General features: G+C 46.0%; 1 protein-coding gene across 1 annotated transcript; it reads left to right on the top strand.

The window, feature by feature from the left end:
• Positions 1–319: 319 nt before the first annotated feature.
• twr (signal peptidase complex catalytic subunit SEC11 homolog C twr) lies at positions 320–26200 on the top strand. Its single transcript, XM_050179256.3, has 6 exons — positions 320–503; positions 1192–1301; positions 3907–4056; positions 7042–7161; positions 12851–12908; positions 25777–26200. Exons 1-6 carry the CDS (start codon positions 456–458, stop codon positions 25825–25827), a joined length of 537 nt encoding a protein of 178 aa, XP_050035213.1. The 5' UTR covers positions 320–455; the 3' UTR covers positions 25828–26200.
• Positions 26201–27677: the final 1477 nt, after the last annotated feature.

Here is a 27677-nt window from a genome sequence, read left to right as displayed (position 1 = left end):
GTGACCTCCGAGTTTACATAATATTAAAGGTCATGCTACGGTGGTTAGCTTTGCGTAGTTAAACTTTGGGCGCCATACTTTGCAACGCAGGTATAAACAAATATATGGAAGCGTTAGCTAGTATTAGACCTAGTAATGGTAAAAAAGGAAAAAGTTATTATTGGTGACGTCATCGCTGCCATCTGTTAGGCATTGTGTTACACTTGTAGTCTTTAAAAAGCGAAAGTGCACTTTTGTCTGGTAACATTGAGCTTAGTTTCTTCCACCGGTGTGTGGTAGCGCTAGCGCATGGACGCTTCTTATTTTCATTTTGTTGGGGTCCCTTTGAACTGACGTGTACCGGTTAGGTGTATGTGGCGGCGGTAACGCTTGGTGGTGTGGTTTGGGCTGGAAGAGCACGTACGGAATTTTGTGTCTGCAAGGGTCTAAGGGACCCCCGACAATATTAACCAAACATGTTTGGCGGCATGCTAGATGACCTCAAACGCATGAATAAGCGGCAGGTAAGCAAGTGCACAGCGTACGGTTCCTTGCATGCTCTCGACGTGTGCTTACGGCGCTGACGACTGGAGATATTGGCACCTGTGTAAATACAATTTGCGCGAATTTTGTACTAGCTCAGTAGATATTCAAGAAGCTAGCAAAAATTTTAAGCATTTTGTGTTTTTATTTGCAACGTAACAAAAACCTTTCCCTTGCGTCTAGTTTCGCCGACGTTTCTCGGCAACGGAAGCCGGGCTTTGCCAGATGTTTTGCTCAGCGAATGTCACGAGTAATTGCGCGGTCAAAGATCTTATCCTAACGAATTACGTGGCACTACGGCACTCTGTATGGTCAGAATTTCCGCTTTCATTAGTCGCTTATTGTTGCTTGTTAGTACATATTTGGTACTGCGCGTACACGAATGCACGAAATTGCCCCAAGGCGGCTTTCCTGCAGCAATGTGCTGGCGTTCTCATACTAGATTAATCCATGTCAGTAGAACATGCGTACATAGTGACATCTTCCCTACTTAGTGTTTTCTTATTTCTACCGGAGGCACTGCGCTGGATATTTGAGGTTGTCGGTGCTTTCGCTTCCCACGATCTTTCGCCACTGCGCCCATTTAATTCTCGTAAATACAGCCACGTGCCAGCATATGTTTGGTTCAACCTGTTATGTTGCCTAACCTTATTTTTTTTCCGCCCACAGCTTTTATACCAAGCTTTAAACTTTGGTATGATCGTGTCGTCGGCCCTTATGATATGGAAAGGTCTGATGGTCGTCACCGGCAGCGGCAGCCCGATCGTAGTTGTGCTCAGGTAAATGTGCCCGGATCCATTTTGAAATGACAGACATTAGAAAAAATAAATGGTGAACCCAGATATTTAAGCCGTGTGTGGCGCACCGACTGGGTGAGTTATGAAAACATTGTGCCAATTCTTTTTGGGCAAACTTTCCTTAGATTCGCTAAAGTTTGTTCTTTTTTTCTGGGGGGAGGGAGGGTTTTAGGTGGTATCGCATCTCTAATCATGCAGAGTGAGAAACATACAGTGTACATATTGCTGGCCCACCAATTTTGGATACTTCGCGGTTAACATGGCACTAAAGGGAAATCATAAGCACCTTCTAGCGTGCATTGCGTCACTTCATAGCCCGAACAATTTTCCCTGAAATTCCATGAACTTAAGGTGAACTTACAACTTTTCTAATAGCTTATTTCACTTGCAAAGGACAAAAATTGTCATGCTGAATTGCTGTCTTACTACTTTACTTTGTGGCTACTCCACAGCCCTGCCGAGACTTCATCAGTAGTGTTCTAAGTGAGAAAATCAAACTAGTAGAATTTGCAGAAACCATCGACAATGATTGGCGATGTAAGCGAACAGCGAAACGCTTTTGGAAAGCTATTCATTTCATTAAGGGAATGTTGCGCTTGAAGGTGTATATTTCTTGTGGTGAGGACAGTCAGGTAGCGTGTGTTGTTTCATTGTAGAATTCCTTAGAGAAGAGAACCATTCACCAGTACATCTGTAATGGTGCCGGAGCCCCTTCCTGCAGCCACCACATGGTGGGAGGACAGTGGGAAGGCAATCCTTTGAGTGCTTCACCACACACCAAACCTTCAGGTGCCCCAAAGCTCTCGTGCGACAGCACTGGCTGTGAGGCCCATTTATTCACATGCACCACAATCTTATGAAGGCATGTCTTCTACAGAGTCAACATGTTATATTTGCATTGTCACCCATTGCCTGTCTTCACAACCTCTGGAGTAGTCCTGGATGTTTAATAAAAGTTGACAGATGAGTTATTTCACCATTGCAAACACCATGTATAGATTACGTTTCAGAGAACTAGGTTTGTATCAAAGGTCATTTAATATATGCTTACAGTTGGTGACCAATGCACTCCACAACTCATTAGTGTGAGAGCATGCTCCATTTTATATCGGCAGTCAAAGTACAACTACAAACATTGGTGAAAGATCCAAAGAAAGCGATTTGCTTTAAAATAAGTATCTCCATCTGTCAGGCAGGAAAAATATTACCAGGCCACAGCTGGCACTGGCATATGTGAAACGTTTTGTGCATGCTGTTGAGGGTGTATGAGCAATAGGGTACAGAAGTGACATAACCACATATAAATGTGGCATTTGTGCATGCATTAGCAAGCTTACACGCTTAAATTATATAAATCTAGTCGGGGTCCTATGGTCTAATCTTGTAATCGTGCTAGCCCCCTATTCGAAGTGGGCACATTGTACTAAAGTCAGATGTGGCGGGTGTGAATTGGCATCCCTTTGTCTTGCTGCCCAGGCCTCTTCACACCATTTCTAGTACCCTGCAGGGTGAATGCGAGAGCGCCATAGCTTGGCAACTGCCACATTTCTGCAACAAATTATACACCCGGCAAAGCCTTGCGACTCCTGATAAGCACGATTTTAAGTTTGATGAAATGTCGCTCGGATCAACCAATGTGCTGCCGAGTTATACCTCTCTGAATGCTCAGCGAGAGGCTAAATTTAGCTCGAATTGAATCGTGGGGTTAGAGTTACTGTATATGCGCCCCTTATAGGCAGCATGTACAGTTACTGTGTGGTGCGACAATGGCACCATCTGTACATGTGCCCCGTGCATATTCATGTAATGGCTTCTTTCCTCTACGCAGTGATACCAAAGTAAGGCACGTGGGTAGTACGGTTTCAAAGCTATAAGCGATAAAGTACTACATGTTTGTTGCATACGGTTTTAGCAAGCTAACTGTGCTGACTGAACTGAAAGATGTTCCGCATAAAAAAATCATGTCGAAGGGGGCATGTGAGCTAAATATATAGAGCATAGAGCTGTGACGATATAGTATTGTGGGCCTTGAAATGTAAAGCAGAAAGAAGCACAGCAAATGCAACAAATAAGGTTGACCTCAGAAGTTTGTCCACAACAACTAGCAGGTATGCAGACATGAATACATGCAATCATATACTTGGAAGGCAGAAGCTATGCTGGCACAACTCAAGTACCTTCCTGGCATACTAATCCATGCTCGATGAGTATTGATGAAGATTCGCAGAAATCTTGCCTGTGGATAACTTGTGTGCTCAATTTATCCTATAGAATGGCCCTCTAGTGGCACTGCCATCTCATGAAGTTCCTGTGAAATATCCAGATATTTTACCATAGAATGGAGTAGTTACAATTGCGCCACTTAATAAAATAAATGACATGTATCCCTTAGGAAATTACATGTATCCCTTAGGAAAGCCCATCCATTTCTAGTATGACATGCAGCTAAATCATCTCCATGGCATGCACTTTGTAAAGTAATGCAAGGATGCAAAGACTGCAAACTTCAGCATTTGTGTACCATTTCTTTCTTTTCTCTCTCTCTCTCTCTCTCTCTCTCTCTCTCGTTTTTCTTTACTGTGGTCAGTGGTAGCATGGAGCCAGCATTCCATCGCGGAGACCTGCTCTTCCTGACGAACTACAAGGAAGACCCAATCCGCGTTGGCGACATAGTGGTCTTCAAAGTGGAGGGCCGTGACATCCCCATTGTTCACAGGGTGCTCAAGCTGCATGAAAAGTGAGTCTGGCCATTGCTGTGGCTGAACTTTTATGGGACATCTTGCTGTAATCACTGATTGCATAAGAAGTTTGTTGCATGCAAAATTTTCTAGGTTCCTTTGGCATGTTTCAATTGCAGGCTGTGGTTGGAATAATTCACGGAAATTGAAACGAGTCTTGCATGCCAACTCGTTCTACATGATCACAGCATACAGTAGCCATCTCCTTTTTCAACGAACATAACAATGTTGGAACTCTGCTCATATTATCCAACCTTCATTTTAAAAGTGCACTGCATCTGACGGAACCAAATAAAGGCCTTAACTATTCAGCTTATTGGAGAAAGGCGCTAAAAGGGCCTTGAAACGCCTTTCATAGAAGGTGTGGTACAGTTGAGCCCACTTTTAACAATATTCAAGTGCCAGAGAAATTCCATTGTTATAACCGATAATTGTTGTAACTGGGTTGCACGAAAAAATCAAAATGCGAGATGGCAGAGCTGATATGGGAAAACTATAATGGCGGGCAGGCCAGTGCCCCTCCCCACCACCTTCCTCCATCTGGCTGCTGATTGGGTTCCCTTGTTTAACTGTTTCCTGGGCACTCTGATCGCATGTAACAAGTTGCGGCTGTCGGCGTTAAAGAATGACACTGCTGTAACAACTGCAAAGAGGGGGTCACGGGTAGCAAGCAATATGCGAACACCTTTGAGGCATCGTTTTGGTGACGCCAAAAAGGGCCTTTTAAACAATGTGAGAAGGTTGCTGCAGCAGCCTGTTGGCTTGAGAAATCCAGAAATGCTGAAGTGAGACTGCCACAAGCATCTTGCCATGCACTTCTCACTAGCTTGCACGAGAAAGCCCTATGTCCATCGTCCTTGCATACTTTACGCGAAGCTTGCCAACATCCTACTCCAAGGCATCTAGGTGCTCCACGTAGTGCAGCGGGAGGTTTTTCGTAAAAATGAATTCCTGGAGGGACTGAATCATCTGCCGGGCTTCCTGTGAGGACAACGTTGAGGCAGCCTGCCCTACCACATCATCACTGCAGTCGTCGCCGTCGCTACCTGACGCAAGCATGTTCTCTACGATCGCTTCATCGGTTAGAACCACTTAGTTTCCAAATCTATAGCCATACGCTTTCTTCTCACTGGCAACGCCGGGCATTGCCAAAGAGCAGCGGGCGGATCAGCCATCTTCTGTTTCGGCAGCAAATCAAATGAGACTGAGAAACCACGTGGCAAGGAACAATTTTGACGCAACCAACAAAGACAAACGTGAGCGATTAAGCTACTTGCAGGACTGCGCTGAATGAGGAGCCAGCGAACAATGAGAGCAGCGCAGTTCGTTAGGTCAATTTGTGTTTCGGAGGGTGGCGTGGCGTAGAGCTTTGGGTGCAGCCCATTTGGATTTGGAGGGGTGGAAGGGCAACGGGAGAGAGGTGCGTGGAGAAAGCCAGTAAATGAGCGCGTGGTGGCTGTTGGAGCAGCGGGCCATCGTGCAGCAGCTTGAATTTCTTGTTTTCTTTTTTCTATTCAAGAATTCACATTTCACTACCTTTTGGCATGGACACCCAGCTGCCAGTCTTCATCGTTATAACCGATAATGCGGAGCCGGGGCATTGTAATAAGTGGTTTATTCCACCATGGAAGACATACAGAAGTTGACAGTGCAGCAGCTTCTCATGGTTATAACCGATATATTGTTGGAACCGGTATCGTTATAAGTGGGTTCGACTGTATATGTCTGGCAATTAGCACGTCACCTCTAGAAAGCGTTAAGATGAACAGTTTGTGCATGTGCTATGGGTTATGAGTAGTGTTATCAACAATGGAAGGCTGTCCCCACCTCATCTTCATGGGCATCCTCTCCGTCTACTGCTTTGGAAGCTGTCCTGGCCTGGCGTGATGTTCTATCCACCTGTCTTAGTCATCGTGCCCTGAGCATTGGTGTCAGTGCAGTGACACGGTTCTCCATCACCAGATGACACAGCACCCTTATTGTGTGGCTGTTAGCTTTATTTGTACATAACCACCTTTACACATGTTTGTATTGCCCCCCCCCCCCCCCCCCCCTCTTGTTCACTGCCTTCGGGCCCATAAATGGAATGAAATGGTGACATTTCTGTTTAATTTTATGAGGCCTTGCTGCTATTATTGGTGTGTATTCGCTCATTTTCAGTGACACACTGGATCACTGTCATTGGTGCACACTGCATGCCAACTCTTTGTTTCCTTCTGCCGAGAGCAATAACATGCCCTGGCAAACCAAATTCAAAACGCTTTCCTATAAAGGGTGAGCATCGGAATTAAAACAATTATGCCTTATTATATTTGAAGCAGCGAGGGTCGAGCGAGTCGGTATGAATTCGTGATAGCTAAACAGCGCAAGGGAACATGCCGATCAGCTGTTGCCGCAGCCCCTGCGCATAAGTGCACAGCGAGGGAGGGCTTTTTCCTTTGGTAGCCCAGCATGCTGCTGGCTACCAAGCTAGCGTGCAATGCATTCTCGTCTAGCGGCTTCAGCGCGAGATACGACATGTTCTTTCTTCCACTGTGTCATAGTGTGCCAAAGGCCAGTGGTGATTCTGGCTCTGCCATGATTCTAGACAGTAGATTGTGCACTTTCTGCCATCATAGCATAACTGCGCTTATCATGGAGCATGCCCGCGTTACACCAGGCTGTATCGGTGCCTTCACAATAAAAGAAGGCAGTCTGCAGCTATTGGCCACCTACAAAGTAAAATGAAAAAGACTGGGATTTGAAATAGGTAACAAAATTTTGGCCTGTGTTTGGACATAAGATCCCTGTTCACTTTGTGAACAAGGTTTCCGTTAGCAGCCAAGACATTTTAACCTTTTTGTTATAGTTGCTGTCGTTTTCATTTCTGGTTTTGTGTTGTTTAATTCGGGCCTTTCAAGTTTCTCACACATTGAACTTCGTTATGCACCGATTGTTCTTATGATGACTTATCGGACTTTTCATTTCATTTGCCTTGCACACAGGGGTGATGGGTCAGTGAAGATTCTCACCAAGGGGGATAACAACTCAGTTGATGACCGAGGCCTATATGCTCCTGGCCAGATGTGGCTCGACAAGAAGGACATTGTCGGCCGGGCAAGGGGGTAAGTGATGGCTTCCTTACTGCATTCTATCGCATGCGCTAGCTGCAGTTAGCCCTTTACCTCTATCTTCGAGTTTTTATTTCTTTGCCATCTTTATAGTACTGACTGCCATGCTTTAACTATGACGTAGAAAGGAACATGTATAACTAATGCATTACCACTTTTTTGTGTATCTTGTTATGAACTGAGACAGAGTTTGTGGCAGGATTGCTTACCTTCATCTTAAAACGTAACTAATGGACATTGATGCAGTCAAGAGGCTGCAGTCTCTTGTCGTCCTCTCCCCTTATATTAAGTTCTTGCCAGCATTCAGCGCGGCTCAAATGAAAGTTGCGATACTCAGAGTGCTCAATTGTCTATGGGTGGCTGAGGTAGCCAGGTGTCGGTTGTGTAAAGGGTTTTATTCGGGTCGCAGAGCAGCAGCGGCAAACGCAGCACCAGCAGCTAGGGCGCAGCCAAAGAACGAACTGGGTACAAGCAATGAGATGGGGCACGGCGGCTTTTCAGCGTGCTGATCTTCTTCTTCACACTTGCTATATTTTACTAATGATGCTTCTCTTGAACAGTAATAAGCTGTGGAGGCACTCCACAGCAAGTTGAACTGTTGTCAAAAGTTGAACTTTTGAGACATAACAGCGAGGATATTGACTCCACTAGCACGGAGGTCATCGATAATGTCCATGCTACGGCAGGCAGAATCCCATCTGCAGGGGATCGTGGACTGTGGTACTGTCCTCATTATCAAGGACAAATCCTGTTGGTGAAAACAGTTGTGGATTGTGTCCGGCATCACTGCCTTCCAGGCATCAGACAGCATTCTGATGGCCAAGAGCAAATCCACCACGTAGGTAGTTTTTGTCGCGGTCCACACACAATAGCACAGGATTCAAGAGGTGCGATTGGTAGTGAACCTTCAAGTTCTTAATCACGCCCTGGTCCATGGACTGTAACACACTTGTAGTTATTTGGCAGCAAATGCCCTGTATCAATAGCCTTTAGGTTGTTTATATGCTTGTGGGCACTGCAGTTGTTTGTAAACTACAGCACATTGCATTTATGAAGCTTGTATTTCCGGTTGAGCTTCAGTATGTACTTTTCAAAAACATCCTGGGTTATCCACGTCTTGGAGTTTGCCTCATAGCAGACAGGCAGTGACGTAACCACTTTAAGAGATCTCGGATGTTTTTACTTGCTTAAAATGAGGAGCAAGAGCTTCTTCGTCCCTGACATGTTGCCTCCCATGACAACAACGAGACGCTCCTTGCTATGCTTTCCCCCATGGCAGGGTTCCCTGGACATGTTATAAAAGAGGCCTGTCTCATCACAGTTAGACATCGTCTGGAGAGTACTAGTGCAGGAGTGCACACAACTTGTCAGCGCTGTAGTTCAGCACAAGGGTTTAGTCAACAGCACCACTCTCGCCACACATTCGTTTGAATGCCAGCTTGCACTTTTTTAAAATTCCGCAGCAAGCCATCTCTGAATTTAAAGCCAGCAATAGTCATGCGCAGGGTCAGCGTCTCTGCTTTTTGTCTGAGCAGATTGCCAGAAGCGAGTATTCTCCTAGCTACAGCGGCGCTCAGCCACATGTTCAAGACCTCTTCCAGTTTCAAATAGCCGCCGTCATGGAAATTTTTCTGCTTCCCCTCAAGCAATGCTTCTGCTGGCTACAGGATCTTCTCCTTGTTTGTCAAGTAGTCGGGGATGGTTTGCTTTGAGATCGTGAACTCCTGAGCAACTTTGCATTGAGGTGCCTAGGCTGCTTGCCACCTGACTCCTGATGAGACGGTGTTGGTTAGGCCTAGGTGCCGGGGGTTTCGGGCTGCATGTTGTCGCAGGAGGCTAGCTTTTAATAAACGCTCATACCCGTAGACAAATATACAACATACATCTGGGGTGAGATGACACGCACAGGCTGCAATGACGGTGGTGCGTGTCAAGTGGGGTTTGCAGGTATCTGTTGGCAACTACAGCAAATGCCTATAGCACAAGCTAGTGTGTGCGCATGCTAGTAGGAAGGAAGAAATCTTGCTTGTGGGCAACACTCCGAACTTGTGAATGTGCGAAACACAGTTTAAACTGCCAGTGTTGCGGATTCAACGTTGCACATGCAATACCTGCCCATCACAATGACATGCATAGCGATGGGCAAATGCGAAGCACACTCGCAGCTTCAACAGATTTTTCTGCGGTGCTGGAGCTGTAAAAAAAAGAAAAGAAAAAATTGATTTTATATTTTTTGAATGTTGTCCTCTAGCATACATCATGTCATAGTCAGGCTGAGGACGTGCCCAGCTGTGAAATGACAGCTGTCAGGGAGAGTCTACCTGCTTGATTACCTTGGCTCTTAAATGATAGGTGCTTCAACTACAAATTCCACTGGAGAGTTTGGGGATGCTGTTACAGCCAGATACACTGCAAATTTTGTACTACGAAGGCAGCTTCTACCAGCTACCCCCAATGATAGGGCAAAGCTGAGTTGCCAGTCCATATTGACACTGACTGCCCCTAAACTTTTTATCACAACTGTGCAAAGGTAATCATTAAAAACTTGCACATCTGAGCCTTTTTAGTTGGTGTGTTTTTGCATAAGCCCTATGGCGAAGCTTACAGCAGTGTGCACTGCCGTGAAGCCACAATATAAGGCGAAAATTGCATATAACCTGCACCCCGCCTTTACTGTTAAAGGGTCACTAAAGGCAAATACTAAGTCGATGTGGACTGTTTAAATACCTTTCCAGAAACCTTGCAACGCTTGTTTCGTGCCAAGAAAAGACTTAGTTTACGACAAAATTTTATCTGAAGGGTCCGAATACCTTTTTCGAAATTAGTCTCCCGCCACCCAACCCGCGGAGTGGTGACGTTGCATTCATCACCGCTCTTTGCTGCCACTGGCGAGTAAAACAGCGCCCGACAGGCGGCGGCACCGAGCCAAGACAGAACGGCGGATTCGCCGCTGCAGCTGCTTTTTGGTAAAGTGGCGTACGGGTATCCCGCGACATCACATAGAGGTTGAATTCTCTGCTACTTGCAGTTTCTGCGAGTTTCGCGAGCGAGCAAAACCACTGCAGCACTATGCGATCAGGAAAGTACTGAAATGCGAAAGCGTGGGCTGTGCAGAGTCCAGCGAAACCGAAACCTTTCGACCGCCTGCGTCATTGTCAGCAGTAATTTCAATGAGTTCTTTCTCCTAAAGATGAAATGAAAATGGGCAAGTTGCATTTTATTTGATCTTATAATACAATACGAGGATGTTTTTCGCACCGAGTAGTTGAGTACTAGTGACAGAATTTAATTGGAGTGCTTTCGTCATCGGGCAAGTGCTTGAATGTCGTGGGGTAGTTTCAAATCATGTCCTGCATTTACCTCGATTTCTCGATTATTAAGGCTCTGTTCGTGATAGCATTGACACCTTAGAGATTCTAGAGCACTAATCTATAACTTTAGCTTTACTTAGTGTTTGCCTTTAGTGTCCCTTTAAACGGCGATGGCGTGACCGAGCAAACGAGCACAGCGAAAGATAAGAGTGAATGTGGAGCGGGATATGAAAGACACGAGCTGCGAACTATGGAGACCAATGAGAGTGATCCCTTCAGGGACGTGCATGCGGACCCGCTCAACCGCTCATTTCGTACTATCGTCTGCAGATTTTATGTGCAAGAATACTGTGCTGCCTTACCTACCAAGGCTTATTAGTTGCTAAAATTTGTGCTGCAATCTAAAATCTGATTGTCGGAAATATGACGCCGCTGCCGCCATGTTGATGTAGTAATTGAATCCATGAGCCTTGCATATAAGGCGAAGGGTGACTTCGAGGCTAAGGATTCTGGAGAAAGCAAAAACGTCACCTTATACAGTAGACTTCTGTTAATATGACGCCAGTTAACTCCACCTTTCAGTTAATTTCATTCCAACTAAAGGTCGCAGCTGGTGCCCATGCATTTCTATAAGCCAAGACGTTCGTTATTCGAGCTCTAAAATAGACATTGGCCGGATGATTCCAACTTGACCAGTTCACGCACATGCGCCTCACCTATGTGGTAACTCCATTGATGACCCCTTTAGTGGCAGCATCTGTCTCGGTGAATCTTAGGGTACTGGGAATGTGTACTGGGAATGTGAACACACGTCATCTCCCATCAAAAACACCTATATGTGTTCTGCCCTAGGAAGGTTTTCAAGCAATAATGGTGGCTCATAATATCTGATTTATCTGTATTTACCCATTTCTGACGGACACCTTTTGTTTTCCAAGTAAATTGGGTCGGAAATTGCCTGCACAGTGCAATTAGGTACAAAACGAAACGTCTATGCTTTACCGCATAACGTGACTGTATTGCTTCAAAGCTGAGTTAAAAAAATTGCTGGCTCTCTCGTAATCAAGAGTAGCTCTACCATATTTACTGGAATCTAGGCCGGCCTTGATTCTAAGCCAACCCTCGAAAATCCGAAGCCAGGAAACAAAGAAAAAACTTACCGCGAAGATAGGCCAAACAAAAAAGTGAGGACAGCGTTGACAAGATGAAAACCCCATTTATTTTAATATGAGCATGCCAAGCTCATTCTACGTCATCATCGCTGTTGTGGTCTGATAATTGCCATCCTCGTTGGAGCACACGTGAAAAGCATCTCCTATTGCCCCCTCCAACAACTGATGTTTTTCTCGTTGATGCTGAAGTCCCACCTGGCTTGAACGTTTGATGATGCCTCTGCGGCTAGCAAAAGTTTCGTTTGAAAGCAGCACTATAGTGGCATCACCTGTTTGGTCTGCACTTTTGCCTTTTTACTGCTGGCTGCCAGGTACGGCCCGACAAGTCTTCTCCTGACTTGGGCCGGCCCGCCATTATGGTCTGTACATCTTAAGGAGAAATAAAAATTATTATTATTTATTATTATTATTAGCCAACAAAGCCATATAGATTGGCCTTCAGGGGCACCGGGAAATTGAACTGGAGTTTCAGAGCTGGTATGTTTGAAGAATTGTAGTGTAGGCTGAAGATCTGGAGGCATCAGATACCTGCCAGAGTAGCCCAGTGGCTGTAGCGTTGTGCTGCTGAATGTGAGGTCGCGGGTTCAATCTCAGCCACAGCTGCCCCATATTGATAGGGGCGGAATGCAAAAATGTTCATGTATCGTGTATTTGGTGCATCTTAATAAATCCCAGATTGTCAAAATTAATCTGCGGCTCCTTACTACAGCTTGCTAATAATCAGATAGTGGTTTTACCATAGAAAACCCCACATTTTCTTTTTTGGCATCACCAGAGAACCAAACTGAGTCATGAGACAAGAATACTGAGACAAGTATATAGGGTGTGGGAGGGTCGTTATGAGACAGAGGTTATTGTAGAGCTTTGGGAGAGGCTTGTGTTGTATTCAGCGGATCTAATTAGGCTGAAGGTGAATTTGAAATGTTAGGCATGTTGGGGCAAGTGCACACAAGAGTGCACAGTTCGCAACTGCAGATTCAGTAATGTGCAAAGTTGGGCGAGTTTGTGAAGCAGCACACTGACCAAGACAAGGTGCAGAGACACAAGCGTAACAGTATCGTGCAGTAAAATGAAGCAGCGAGTGTCGTGTATTCTTGTCTCTTCACCTTATCCTGGTCTGTGCGCTGCTTTACCAACGCTGTATGATGACTACGGATTCACTTATGGTAGTTTCACTGTGTTCATTTATTTTCATTGCAGGTTTGTCCCATATGTTGGTATTGTTACGATATTAATGAATGACTATCCAAAGTTTAAGGTAAGTAGTGAGCAGTTTTGTGGCTTGTTCATTCTTTCTTGCTTGGTTGTTTTCTCTGAGGTTACTCTGATGTAAAAATTATCTATATGCCTGTGTGCTGCATCACATCTCAATGTGTCACTTCTAAAGGTATGGGAAGGCACATCAACCAAATATTAAAGCCTGCATATATAGGTGCAAGGTTTGCAAGATATCACAATTTCTGACACCACACAGCAGCTTGTTCCATTCTGTGAAAATGATCCCCATGTGACGTGTCATAAATCTTCATGACCTTGGGTGATGTTACCACTCAGATTATCACTCATGCACTTGCATTCATTGGTGAAGATATGGGCAGGATAAAAAGAAGCTAGAATAAATTGCTTGATACTCAATTTCAAAATGCCTTTTGACCTCTAAAGGTATTGCTGAAGCTTCACTTGATTCCACATTGCATCCCGAGCATAATTACTGACTTACAATCAAAATGGCCAACTCTTTTAAAGACTTGATGTGAAGGAAGTACTACTGACACAAAATTTTGAACCTGTATGTTTATCTTGTTTGATTCTTTCTCAGTATACATGGTCTTTGCTGGGCAAGTATTAATGGCGAAAGCTGCAGAATACATATTTTAATGTGGGCTTTAAAGGCTGCACAGACAAACATTAATCTGCAGCACTATGTGACACTGACATCAAAAGGACATATTCTGTAGCTTCTAAACTGCCTGTTACGATCCACAAAGAGTGCTGACATCACTGATAGGGTTGCTTGCAAGGAGCACAATGGGAGATGAGGCTTCTCTGCTGGGCTGACTGCCTGCTTGTTTCTGACGCCTCATTATCAGGGGTGCGCCTTGTGCAACCTCAGGCACTATCACACAGGGCCGACATGACCGCAAGGCCGACAAGACAGCAACGCTAACGATCTGCACTGGTTGGGAGACTGTCACTCGCAGATTAGTTTGTCATGCTTGGCCATAGATTTCATATAGATGCTATATTGGGTACGTTATTACATGAGAGACGGTAAGATACAATTAGCAAAGTATTGTCTTGATTGCAGCTTTAAATTGAAGTTGATGTAAACAAGTGTGGTGCTTTGCTGCATTGGCACTTTTCCATAAAAATTTAGTGCTCTCAGTCATTGTGTAAATGCACAAAGGTGTGTCTGAAAACACATACAAGACATAGAAAAAATCAGTGTGTCTGGACAAGGGATCGCTTTGGAGGATGTGGTGACGAAATTATCATGGAGTGTGGTCAGCCACACTTCAAAAAAAAGTGCCCATGATGTTGCCTACAGTCCAGACATTTTCTGGGGTGCTGCTTTGGAGTGCCTAGAATTGGAAATGTTTTGTTATTCAGAAGAAAATTCGTGACATCAGTGGTGCAACTAGTCGGCAAGGCCCTCGTGATCGCACAGTGTGTTGTATGATCTGTAGTGACGGTGATCCACTTATGTTCGAGTTGTCATCGGAAAAGGGCCAAGCAGGTCAAGGCTGACGCAATTGAATGGGTCAAAGAGAACGTCAATACTGTGAAGTGTCCAGCAGGCCGCAGAGTAGGTCTTTTCCAGCGTTGGCATACGTTGCAAGCAGCAACATAGTGACGCACAGAACAGTACAACTCAGGCTTTAAAAAATCAACGTCATATGCAGACGTAAGTGTGCGCTACTGTGAGGGGTCCTGCCGTGAATACATGAAGTTGCTCAAATACGATGTGACATAATGATGAGGAAGGACGAGTAGAGGTTCGTGACTTTCAGTGCTGATATTGAGGCACTAAAGGATGCTGTCACGGAGCATGAATATACAGAGGGCAGCGTTGGTGCACTGCTTATGATTGAAAACACAAGGATTCATCGCATCGTTGTTCAATGTGCACGTAGCTCATATTAGTAAGAGCCAGTACGTGGGCGTCTGAATCATGCTTAGCATGTGTAGAAGGATCAGGAGGATCTACCGGATGTTGAGAAAGACAGTTGGCATCTTTGTGTAAACAGCCCGACTTTTAGAGAATGACTAACAAGTATTCTGTGACCTGCAAGCCAGACCAAGCCGTCACGTCGGGTCTGTGAAAGAAGAGATCCAGCAAATGACATGGTGGTCTGTAATGACCAAAATGTGTGGCCAAATAAGTATGGCTGCAACTTGGTGACAACCTAAAGGCAGGCACTCTTGTTTTAGTGATGGAATATCATTTCTTTGTGAAGGTGAGAGCAGACAACTGGCATTGGCTGTCATGCGCTCTCTACCATGCTGGCATTGAATGAAAGCAACAGCGATGCTGTGGCCGCTTGCGTCTTTGCGGATTTTGCTTCCAGCACATGCGTCAAAGTTGGCAAGTATGTGGGGAGTTGTCAGGAATGGGGCGAGTGCGGCAAATGCATGGGCCTGCTCCGGGCGCCCTGAGAATAGGGTGTTCTCCAGCAGTCGAGTTAGCACTCGAGCAACATTGGCGAAGTTTCTGATGAAGCATTTTGTGTCAGTAATACAGTGCAGTCCACTTATAACGATATCGAGAAAGACGAAAAATATGATCGTTATAACCGATGATCGCTATATCTGGACTGCAGTTATCAAAAAAAAAAAAAAATTATACGCGTTTGCGCTCTTTACCTTTGCAGCTCTGAACTCGAATTCGCTACTTGCTCTAAAGAATAGATTATGTAGACAGTAGGCCGTGAAAAACAAACTTTATTTCTAGCGCCAATGACCGTGTCAAGGATTAGGCGCGCCGAAATAGTCCGAAATCTGCACTTGCTTTTGCGGCAGCTTCAGCTTCACAACCGCGGTGTGCAAGGATTCCAGCTGCTGCGCGAACACTGGCGGCAATCCTTTAGCATGCATAAAATCAATTAAGGAGTCGATCGACGATAGTGCACTTTGCGTGGACATCGTGGTCGGGGTCAAGGAGCCACTGTCGATCTCGTTGTCACTGTCGCTGATGCCGTCGCCACCATCGCACAACTTTGCGTCTGTCGAGACAGCACATCTTCGGCGATCGCCTCGTCGGTGACCTCATCGCAGAACGAGGCAGCACTGTCTGCAGTCAAAAACTCCTCCTTCGACACACCACCTGTGTCACCAGTAGGAACGAGCTCCCAGAGCTCGGTTATGTCAGCGACTTCCACCGGGTCGGTCTCAGCGGGTTGGGGAAGTTCGTCTTTACGCACAAAGCCCGCCTTCTTGAAGCAATTGGTGATGAACCACTGGTAAAGCGCCTTTTCAACATCGGCGTTCAAAGGGTCTCTAACCCCTTTTCCGCTGATCGGAATGGCCGCTGATAGCTCCTGCCTTCACAATCGCGGTGCTCCCGGTTTTCAAGATGGTTGATATCGTTAACTGGACGAGCTCATACTTCTTCACGAGGGCGCTCACCTTGAAGCTGCATTGAGAGTCCTGCAAAATATCCATCTTCGTGTCAAGCGACAGCTTTGCGCTTTGTCGGCGCCATCTTCGAACTGGGTTGAACCGTTGGTTGCACGCTGCTTCGGTGGCGTCAGCCTGCTATCGCGAGAGAGACGCGGGACGGGCGCCACCGCGCCGCTTTGCTTGTCGCTTCTTTTTTTCTTTCTCTCTCTTTCGGAGCGACTGTGGCCGACGCGCATGAAGCAGCTAGCGCCATCTTGTGGCGCGCTGCGCCAACGTTGGCTGCGCCTACTCGTGCGCGGGCGGGGCGAGACGCGCTGCGCGGTAATGGCGGCAGATACGAACTTACGGAGGTAAACATCGCCTCGTCTCGACATCGTTCGTTTCAGGGAACTAAGCAACGCAAACGTTACGATTATTTGGCACGGAAAACGCCGTCCAGACTGCAAAATTTTGATCGTTATATCCGATATGCGGTGAATAACCTATCGTTATAAATGGTTTTTTTCCCCATAGACCTAATGCATAAAATGACACTCTCATGTCGACCCATCGTTATAACCGATATATCGTTATATGTGGTATCGTTATAAGTGGACTGCACTGTATTCATAAGTGTACTCTCCCCTTCCATATTTGGAGGTGGTGAAAACATCCTAATTTTAAAAGTAAAAAAAATTTGGCAGAGACAATTCAGACTGCTTAAGTGTGGGAATGTGAAAGCATTATACTGTTTGTAGACTTCGGAACCAAATGAATGCACTTATGTTATCTACTCATGATGTTGTGCCACCTCCTCACCATTGGCTGCACCGTCATGTGCCCAATGATGCACACAATAGAGCACACCTTTAGTCAGCCAGATGGCTGCAACGTGACATGTGTAATGATGCACGCAATAAGCACACCTTTAATCAGCCAGAGCCCTGGCGCCACCATGCTGTCAGGGAACTCGTCTTGCCTCCCGGAGGTCCGGGTTAGATTCCCACCCAGACCGAAATTTACCACATGTTTCTTTTAAAGGCATTTATTTACTTTGTTTAGAGGGACCTCCCTGAAAAATTTGACGTCAGTACAAGCGTTTTTTGACGTGTTTTTACTCTCTGCGCCATCGGCCATTTTACACACTAGGCGCACCTTTAGTCTGCCAGAACCGTGGAGCCACTGTGGCTTCAGGGAAGCGTGCTCTTCTCACACCCAAAGGCCCATGTTCAATTCCCATCCAGTCTGAAATTTACCTAATTTTCTTTTCAACGTCATTAATTTACTTTGTTCACAGGAACCTCCCTGAGAAATCTGATGTTAATTTGAGCATTTTGTATGCGTTTTTTACTTTGCGCCATCGGCCATTTTTGGTGCCATCTTTCGATCACACTGACATTGCCAGATTTTTGCTCAATGGGGCAATAATGCTTTCGCATTAACACTGGCCTCTGGTCATAGGTTGGTCTCGCATCTCCTATCATATCTGTTATTTAATGCGCTTTTTTATGTCGCCTGTCACAGCTGTCATCATTTTTACTTGAAAGAAAAATTTGGCAAACAAAGTGCCATCATTGGTACCTGCCAAAAATTTTCTTACCCCTTAAACGTGAAGGCTATGCAACAACTGAATGCCCTTTGTACACCCATAAAGGTGTAATAATGTTACAAGTGTATGGGCGCAGCCCATTTCTGTTCGGAGGGGTCGAAGGGCGACAGAAGAGAGGTGCACGTGGCTGGCATGCAGAAGTTGGAAAATGAGTGCATGGCGGCTGTTTGGGTAGCAGGCAATTGTGCAGCTGCTCGAATTTCTCTTTTTTTTCTTTTCAAGGATTTCGCATTTCATTACCTTCTGGCATGGACACACAGTCGTCAGACTCCATCGTTATAACCGATAATCCGGCATGGGGGCATTGTCGAAAGCGGGTTACTTCAGCATAGAAAATATACAAGAGCTGAGGGTGCAGCAGCTATTCATTGTTATAAGCGATATATTTCTAAAACTTGTATCATTATAAGTAAGTTCGACTATATTTAATTCTTTTGTTCCAGGTGTGATAAAGATATTTTATGTGATCTTGTAAAATTTGTATAAACAAGATTCTGTTACAACATATGTAATCTGTATGGACATGTGTAGAGCAGCAAATCGTTAAAATGCCATTGCACTGACAAGGTGACCACTCCTCTTCCAAAAAAATTAACCGGCTTTTCACAGCCCTTTGTAGTTGTAGTTCAGCTCTCCCCTGCTATGTGGCTGTAGTTTGTTGCATCTTGACCAGGCAGTCAAGCTGATATCACCGTAATATGACCTATGCATTTGTGTTTATAGTTGTCCCAAATGTCACACTACTCTTGTATAATCATTGTTGCTTCATATTGTCACAGTCGGTAATGTGGGAAGAGGAGGACGATGATGGTGGCCTTAGAGACGACGAAGAAGAGTGTAGCATTATCGCTGCTCTACGCTTGCTGGCTCAGCCATTAAAAGCCATCTGTAAATAGATGCACGCTTCTTCCTTCCTGTAACATCTTTGGTGGAGGTGCGGGGTAATCAGTTGCGCAAGACAAAGCTCCGCAGCGGACATAACCTGGTCGCCATGTCATCCGAAAGCGAGAGTTCAACCACGGCCCCGTCGTCGCCACCGACGGTCATCCTGGCCCAGCCTCGCGACCCTGGCATGTTTTCTGGGATCGACAACATTGATGTCGATAACTGGTTGCAGAATTACGAATGGGTCAGCGCACACAACACGTGGGATAACACTCTTGTGCTGGCCAATATAATATTCTACCTCAAGAAAACGGCACGGGTCTGGTTCGAAACACACGAAGAAGAGATTACGAGTTGGGACCAGTGCAAGCAGAAGCTTAGAGATTAGTTCGGCAAGCACGTCGGCTGCCAACGTGCTGTGAAGAAGGACCTTGGGACCCGTGTACAGACGTCCACTGAATCTTACGTGGCGTATATCCAGGACGTCCTCGCCCTTTGCCGCAAAGTTGAGAACAATATGGCAGAGGCAGACAAGGTCAGCCATGTTTTAAAAGGCATCGCGGACGACGTGTTTAACCTGCTTGTTTACAAGAACGTAACAACGGTCAATGAGATCATTAACGAATGTCGCCGCTTTGAAGACTCGGAGAGTCGCCGCATAGTTCAACAGTTTACGCGTCTACCTAATACCGCAGCTTCATCGACGTGCGAAGACGTTTGTCCACCGCATGAGCCCACCTCCTGCGAGAACGTCGTACGTATCGTTCGGCGAGAAATCGAAGCAGCGTCTCCTGCCACGCCAGTGATGCAGTGCTTTGACGATTCCCGGCCGCTTGTGTCTCTCATTCAGTCGGTAATTCGCCAAGAACTTGCCAATGTGGGTCTTCCGTCGATCTGCTCCGCGAGCCGTCCTGACTTTGCTTCGTCTGCTGCCTCTGCCCCTGTTCACCGGAGCCAATACGGTCCATATCCGAGCTATCGCAACCCGGCCGAATGGCGCACACATGACGATAGACCCATCTGCTTTTACTGTGGACGTGTGGGCCACATCTCTCGCCACTGTCGAAGTTCCTGGCCATCCCACTCTCGACCAAGCTTTCCCGCCTACCGCCGCTCCCCACTGAATCCTCGCCCGTCATCACTCTCCACCGAGGTTGAAGACGCTCCTGACAATGCTCGAGCCGCTCGCTATCACCACATAGTCGCCGCTGCCGTTCGCCCCAGCTGCGTCGCTCTCCATCCCCAGCTTACCGTCGCCGCTCTCCGATGGGAAACTAACTGGGGCAGCTCCTGGAGGTGACACTGCTCTAGAACCCCGGCCTGAAATTCCTCTGCTGACCCTGCCTACTAATCGGAACCTTCTGGACGTGGACGTGGATGGTTTGCCCGTTACAGCACTCATCGACACTGGAGCCCAAATTTCCATCATGAGTGTGGAGCTTCTAACGCGCTTGAAGAAAGTACTGACTCCTGCTCCGACTCGACTGCTCCAGGTCGCCGACGGTGGAACTCCGGCTGTGCTTGGAATGGGTACTGCTCGTGTCAGTGTCGCCAGTCGCCACACGTCCGTTTTGTTTAGTGTGCTCGAACGTTGCCCTCACAACGTAATCCTCGGACTCTACTTTTCGGCCGCTCATTCTGCTCTGATTGACTGTTCCGCCGGCGTTGTACAACTTCACCTACCACTAACTGTCCCCGTTGACCTTCCTGCTCAAGCTCCAACTCAGCTTTGTTCCGTGGATTTTATACGCCTGCCATCTCGTGCAGCAACCTGCATCCCTGTCTTAGTCTGCCCACCTGTACCTGACGGAGACTATGTCCTTACTGCCGCGACTTCAGTCCTTTCTCACAATGTCTCCTTCCCGCGCACCATCGTTTCTGTTGCAGACAATCAGACATGTCTTCCCATCCTAAATTTCGGACAGTGCCCCCAAGTACTTCCTCGAGGCATGTCTCTAGCCACGTTGTCACCGACGCACGAGTGCCACATTTCCACTCTATCTGTTGCGCCGTCTTCGACCAATGCTCATTCTGTGCCTTCTGCATCAGCCCTGACCGACGAATTTACAAAGATGATTGCACCGGACCTCTCAACCCAACAAGCTGCAGAGCTCCGTGGCCTCCTCGAGTCCTACTCCGACATTTTCGACCTGAACGATTGCCCTTTGTGTCAAACTACGGTCGTGAAGCATTGTATAAATACCGGCGGTGCAGCACCTGTTTGCCGACACCCATACCGAGTGTCTCCTTCAGAGTGACAAGTTATCTAGAGCGAGGTTGACAAGATGCTTGCCAAAGGGATTATTGAACACTCTTCCAGCCCGTTGCTGTCCCCTGTTGTTCTCGTCAAAAAGAAGGATAACAGCTGGCTATTCTGCGTTGACTATCGTCGTCTAAGCACGATCACCAAGAAAGATGTATATCCACTTCCCCGCATTGACGATGCTCTGGATTGTCTCCACGGTGCCACTTATTTTTTATCTATAGACCTTCACTCTGGATATTGGCAAATTGCCGTGGATGAAATGGACCGTGAAAAGACCGCATTCGTCACACCAGACGGCTTATATAAGTTCCGGGTAATGCCTTTTGGCTTGTGCAGTGCCCTGGCGACCTTTGAACGGATGATGGACATGCTCTTATGTGGTTTGAAATGGTCCATCTGTTTGTGCTACTTGGATCACATCATCGTATTCTCTTCAACTTTTGCGACGCATCTTGAAATACTTTCATCTGTTCTTTCTGTTTTTCGCACCGCTGGCTTGCAGCTCAACTCGTCCAAGTGCCACTTCAGTGACCGCCAAATAACCATGCTCGGACACCTCGTTGATTCATCAGGCATTCGCCCCGACCTCGCTAAAGTTCATGCTGTGCAGAATTTTCCCGTACCAACTTGTGCCAAAGATGTTCGCAGCTTTATTGGCCTTTACTCGTACTTCCGCAGGTTTTTGGAAAATTTCGCCCATGTTGCCCGTCCCCTGACTGACCTCCTGAAGAAAGACGTTCCTTTCCGTTGGGGCTCTGAACAAGCGCCTGCTTTCTCGCAGCTCATCACGTTGCACACCACACCTCTTGTTCTTGCCCATTTTGACGCCTCCGCTCCGACAGAAATCCGCACTGACGCCAGTGGCTACGGCATCGGCGAAGTTTTAACTCAACGCCAATGTGGGCATGACCGCGTCATCGCCTACACCAGCCACCTCCTCTCTCCCGCAGAGCACAATTATTCGATTACTGAGCGCGAGTGTCTCGCCCTCATTTGGGCGGTGGGCAAGTTCCGACCCTACATATATGGTCGACCATTTACAGTTACAACCGACCACCACGCCCTTTGTTGGGTTTCCTCCCTCAAGAATCCCACCGGACGCCTCGGTCGCTGGGCCCTACGGCTACAGGAATACACATACACTGTGGTCTACAAGTCGGGTCGTCTACATCAGAACGCCGACTGCCTGTCTTGTCATCCCGTCGATGTACCGGACAGCTTAGTGGATGTCGCACCGATCTGCGTACTTTCGCTCTCTGCCTTGCAAGACATTGGCGCTGAACAACGACGCAATGAGTCGTTACGCCCCATTATCGAACGCCTGCTGTCTGATCTGTCTGACCCATCCCTTCCCATGTTCGTACTACAAAATGGCATCCTGTATCGCCGCAACATGCACCCCGATGGGCCCAAGCTCCTAACCGTCATTCCGTCTCATCTGCGACAGATTGTACTGCAGCAACTGCACGACGTTCCCACCGCTGGACACCTTGGCGTCACGCAGACCTATGACCGAATTCGGCGACGGTTTTTCTGGCCCCGTCTAAACCGCTCCGTCCGGCGCTATGTTGCCGCGTGTGAGTCGTGGCAACGCCGGAAAAGACCAGCCGTGCCTCCCGCCGGACTGCTGCAGCCTTTGGATATACCGGCCGACCCTTTTTTTCGCATTGGCGTCGATCTTCTCGGACCATATTGAATGACGGAAATAGGTGGATTGCCGTCGCTATGGACTATACAACTCGCTATGCCATTACTAGAGCCCTACCGACCAGCTGCGCCACAGACGTCGCTGATTTCTTGCTTCATGACGTTATCTTGCACCATGCTGCACCTAGTCAACTTCTCACTGATCGCGGCAGATACTTTCTTGCCAAAGTCATAGACGACCTACTTCGATCGTGTGCTACTAACACAAACTTGCTACCACTTACCATCCTCAAACTAACGGTCTTACCGAACGCTTGAACCGCACATTAATTGACATGTTAGCAATGTATGTTTCCTCCGATCATCGCGACTGGGACATTGCTCTACCATTTGTCACGTTCGCCTACAATTCCTCACGCCACGACACAGCTGGATATTCACCCTTCGATCTCCTCTTCGGCCGTGAGAAGACTTTGCCTTTCGAGACCCACCTTTTGACCACACTCGACTCGCCGACAGAGTACACTAGGGATGTCATAGCCACAGCGACCCAAGCACGCCAGATTGCCCGCATTCATCTTTCTGTTCACAGACACGCCAGAAGTGCCGTTACGACCAGCACCATCACGACGTGCACTACGAACCAGTGCTCTTGTGCTAGTTTGGTATCCAACTCGGCATGTTGGTCTTTTGGAGAAATTCCTCTCGCGGTACTATGGCCCTTACCGCATCCTTCGCCAGGTGACCCCTGTCACATATGAAGTGTCTCCACTGGATGCCACGGTGCCTTCACCTCTCTCTGACATCATCCATGTCAGCCGCCTCAAACCCTACCTTTCTCAGACCGATGAGCCGCACCAATAAGGTGCTTTTTTCCGACGGGGGTGATGTCACAGTCGGTAATGTGGGAAGAGGAGGACGATCATGGTGGCCTTAGAGACGATGAAGAAGAGTGTAGCATTATCGCTGCTCTACGCTTGCTGGCTCAGCCATTAAAAGCCATTTGTAAATAGACGCACACCTCTTCCTTCCCGTAACAATATCTAACAGTGAATCTGCCTGAGATATTTTATCTTTGGAAAAACTAGCACAGAGCTCTTGCAATGCTTCAGGGGGCCTTTATGGGGGAGGCGCTTAGCTACACATGCATTTTCGAGAAGCTTGCTTAGTTTTAAAGAGAAGGAATGAGCATTGAAGACTATCCTCATTTTGGCCAACCTTTGATGATAATGTCGAAAAGGTTTGCAAAAGGAATTGATGAGGGAGTTGTGGCTACACGCTCAACAAGATCTTGGAAGCTGTTGATCCGAGTTGAATTTCTTGTCTGTGCATCTTTAGCATAGACATTGGAGAGGTTGCCACGAACTTTGTTTCCCACCTGCCAAGAGGTAACAAAATCACTATTTGGCCCAGACTTTCATTTGAAGGTTATCACAGGAAACAAAGTGGTGTTTCAAATCCTACTGCCAGACAGAAAGAGGAAGAGCAGCACCGATGCAATGGAAGCTTTTAGAACTAGCTTCACCTTTGCTTTGCTAGGATGTCAAGGCCCGAAAAAGCATCGGTCGTGGGTTCCATCTCCTGATCTGGACGAATTTTCCAACTGCGAGGCTTCCTTTCTAAGCAAACCCTTTGCAGCTTCTTGCTTACACTCGGGTGGATGACAATTTTTTTTATTTCATAGCTTCGTATTCAGCTTGTGATCTTTAGAAGGTTCACTTCTTCAACGTATGGCTATGACCCTGAAACCAAACAAGCTGCAAGCCAATGGAAACTGTTCACCAGGTCTCTGAAAAAAAAAAAAAAAAAACGACAAGTTCAAATGTAGAGATGATGCTCATCATTTCTTTCTTTTTTGTGTGTGTGTGTGTGTATGTGTGGAGGCGTGCATTGGGAATTTGTTCCTTCTAAAAAAAAAAAAAAAAACTTGTAGAGGTTGAGGCAATGCAGAAAGATTGTGTGAAGAAAATTACCAGAATCATGAAAAGGGTGGTGTGCAATTATTGTTCATCACACTAACGCCCCAGCTTGCACTGCCTAATATGTGATGCAATATTTAGCCCCTCAATTAATGATAGGCCATTGTTCACCAGACCTATATTGCCATGGCTTTCTTGTTTTCCTCGGCCATGAAAAAAAAAAAAGAAAACTTTAAATGTACCACCGTGGATGACAGGAGAACACCTTTTCAAGAGGTGCTCACTAAGCGTCATAGGCAAAGACATGCCTAATTGTGAGTTTTCTCACCAGTCTATCATAAGTCACCTGCAAGCTGCATTGGACAAAAATTAAAGATGCAATCGAACCACAAGTTCTTGCCTCCATACTCCTTACCCCGTGCTCACCATGTGCATTCACATGTCTTGAATACTTGCAGTCAGCTTTCATCAATTGAACCCCTACAGAATGTGAGACAAGTTTACACTATCCACTTGCTTAAATAAAAAGAAGCATGTAACTTGCGCATGTGCCTTTTGAGACACAACTTAATAGAAACATAAGTCTATTGAAGTTTTGAAAGTTGGCTGTAAAGGTAAAGTGGCAATGAAGTGGAACATGTTTTTGATGTGACATCACCTATGGCATGGTGTTTTCTGGCATTCTCACGTCCATTTTACATTGTGCTGTCACTGCTCTGTAACCCTGATTGAAATAGGTGTCTGGTGATTACTGATCAAGGATGGCAGTTGGTCGCACTACAGCCATGGCAAAGTGTCATGTGAAATAAACGCTCTGACACTATGAAATGCCCAGCTGATATATCCGAAATGTTTTTGTGCAGTTGTCATTTAACTCCACTTGCAACTTTCAAATTGTGCTACAATAGGGAGTTCTAGAAATTGCACACTCCAGCATCTTTGCATACCTAAAGCCCTACACCTATGCCAACTTGCATTTCTATCTTGTTTCTTTGTGTAGTGCTTTTAAGTCAGCACGCCCTTAAAAGAAACACACGCCCTACTTGCATTATCTTGTATACCATTTTCGCATTCTTTTGTATCATCGGCGGTTTGCGTCCTCTAACTTTGGGTGTGCAAAATCTAAAACTCCCTTGTGTTTTTTGCGGCTGTGGCTTGTGATGTTCACACAAGACTCTCCTTTGCTTTCCTTACTTTGCAGTTCCTTGTCCTAGGATGTCTTGGGTTATTTGTGTTGGTTCATCGAGAATAGGACTGGCTGTGTCGCGAGGCTTACTGCCTCGCCAACATCAACTCATGTGGGACTGCGCAAGTCAGCAGCGAGGGGCTTCGCTCTTCCTCGCTGCCCACCCACGTACCGGTTCAGTGGCCATGTGCCGCGCGTTTTGTTTCGTTTTCTTTCTGTTCAAGATGGAGAAAATATTTTGCCAAGGTGTTCACAATGCGGGCACCTCTTTGTTTACGTGTTATACTATCCAAATCAGGCCCAGTTTATTTCTGGAACAAAAAAAAAACAGCAGACAAACCATACTTGTGTATCTTATAAATATATTTCATCACATCACATCTTTGTAAGGGTGGTTGGAGCACGTGAAAGTGAATTAAAAGCAATTGTGTTTTTTCTTTTTGCTTTGTCTGAAGACTTCATTGCAATTTTTGCTTCATTTGTCCTAATTTTGTGCACTGTAAATATGGTGTCGTGTGGACTGCTTATACTGTGAACACTGTTGGAGGTGCTAAGAAAATTGTAATTTGTAAGTGTTGTTCTTCTATTTATAGAGTGAAACTGGACAGTGTCAGTGGACCAACTGATTATCTTTTATTCTAAATGTGTTGATTGAACATGGACACAATACCCATTCTTTTATCATCTTCCAGTCATGGGGTTAATAAGACCATAAATGTTGTAATTTATTAGAGTTTTGTGTTGTTATTATGAGCCATAATAAGTCTGATGAATGCTGAACAAATGCATTTTTCTCTGGTCTGTAAATATTGACCACAGATACTGGCTCATCCCTTTACTGGCAGTTCAATGCTGATCTGACAAAGTCAAGCAACACCCAAAATATATGTTGTTACATTCAGTAGGTCAAAGAAGCGTCATAAGAGCTTACAGGATGGAAAATTTTCGGGTAGAAAAGGTAACTTTTTGCCTCCACAGTTTTTACTAACATCTTGTGCGTACTCCTAAGCAGCTAGGGCTTAGCAAGAAAGGCGTATTGATGGACTAAAGGTACGGGGCAAGAAGACCAGTATCCTTCAACTGACGATCTTTGTGTAACACAATGTTTCAGAAAATTGAAATGTCTGTGTGGCATGACATCCTTTACTTGCATGTTACACTAAGTTCGGGTGCTTGCTTTGCTTTTGTTTTTGGATCAGCTTCTTTCGCCTGCTTGGCATTGTCTTTGCTCGATACATATTCTTGGTTGCATACTAAGCCATTAGGAAATCAGGTGTACGGTGCTCACATACGAGTATATAACTTGTTATAGCGAGGTATTCTTAGTATTTGCACTGGTTTGCGAGACCTTTTGTCTATCATGCATGTATGTCATTAAGCAAAGAAAGGAAGAAGGTGCAAACGTGTGGATGAACATCTTGTAAGCAGCAGCTGTCATGCTGAGCACATGCTAGGTAGTGTCATACCACGCTGCAGCAAACAGCGGCTTCACCAAAGGATGTAGCATCTGTGCCTCATTACTGCAAATTGTCACTATGTACCTGAAGTGAGGATTGATAAGCCCTTATGTCAGTTGTTACACCACATGCAAGAGGGGCCTGAATGTGCATTTGCAAGTTCATTCAGGTAATTTTATGCTAAGAGCTCATCTATCGTTTGGCTTGATCTTCCTAAATTTCTCAGTTTGCCTATTTATTTAAACCTCTTTATAGAATTGGTTTAAGCCAGCTATTCTGCCATTGTGTTGAATTTGCTTGTATATCTGAAAGAAACATGAAGGAAATGCATGGTTACAGATACCATAGAATAATATTTTTATTGGTTTTGATTTTTTTTTTACTTATTTGCCTCTGAATGATTTCTTTATGTTCCTAGTTGAAACCACAAAACCGAGCCCCTAGACGGGCAGCTAAAGA

This window comes from Dermacentor andersoni, chromosome 5 (genome assembly GCF_023375885.2).
Source record: "Dermacentor andersoni chromosome 5, qqDerAnde1_hic_scaffold, whole genome shotgun sequence".
Lineage (NCBI taxonomy): Eukaryota > Metazoa > Arthropoda > Arachnida > Ixodida > Ixodidae > Dermacentor > Dermacentor andersoni.
The sequence above is the reverse complement of the archived record's forward strand: the minus strand, read 5'-3'. Positions and strand labels throughout refer to the sequence as shown.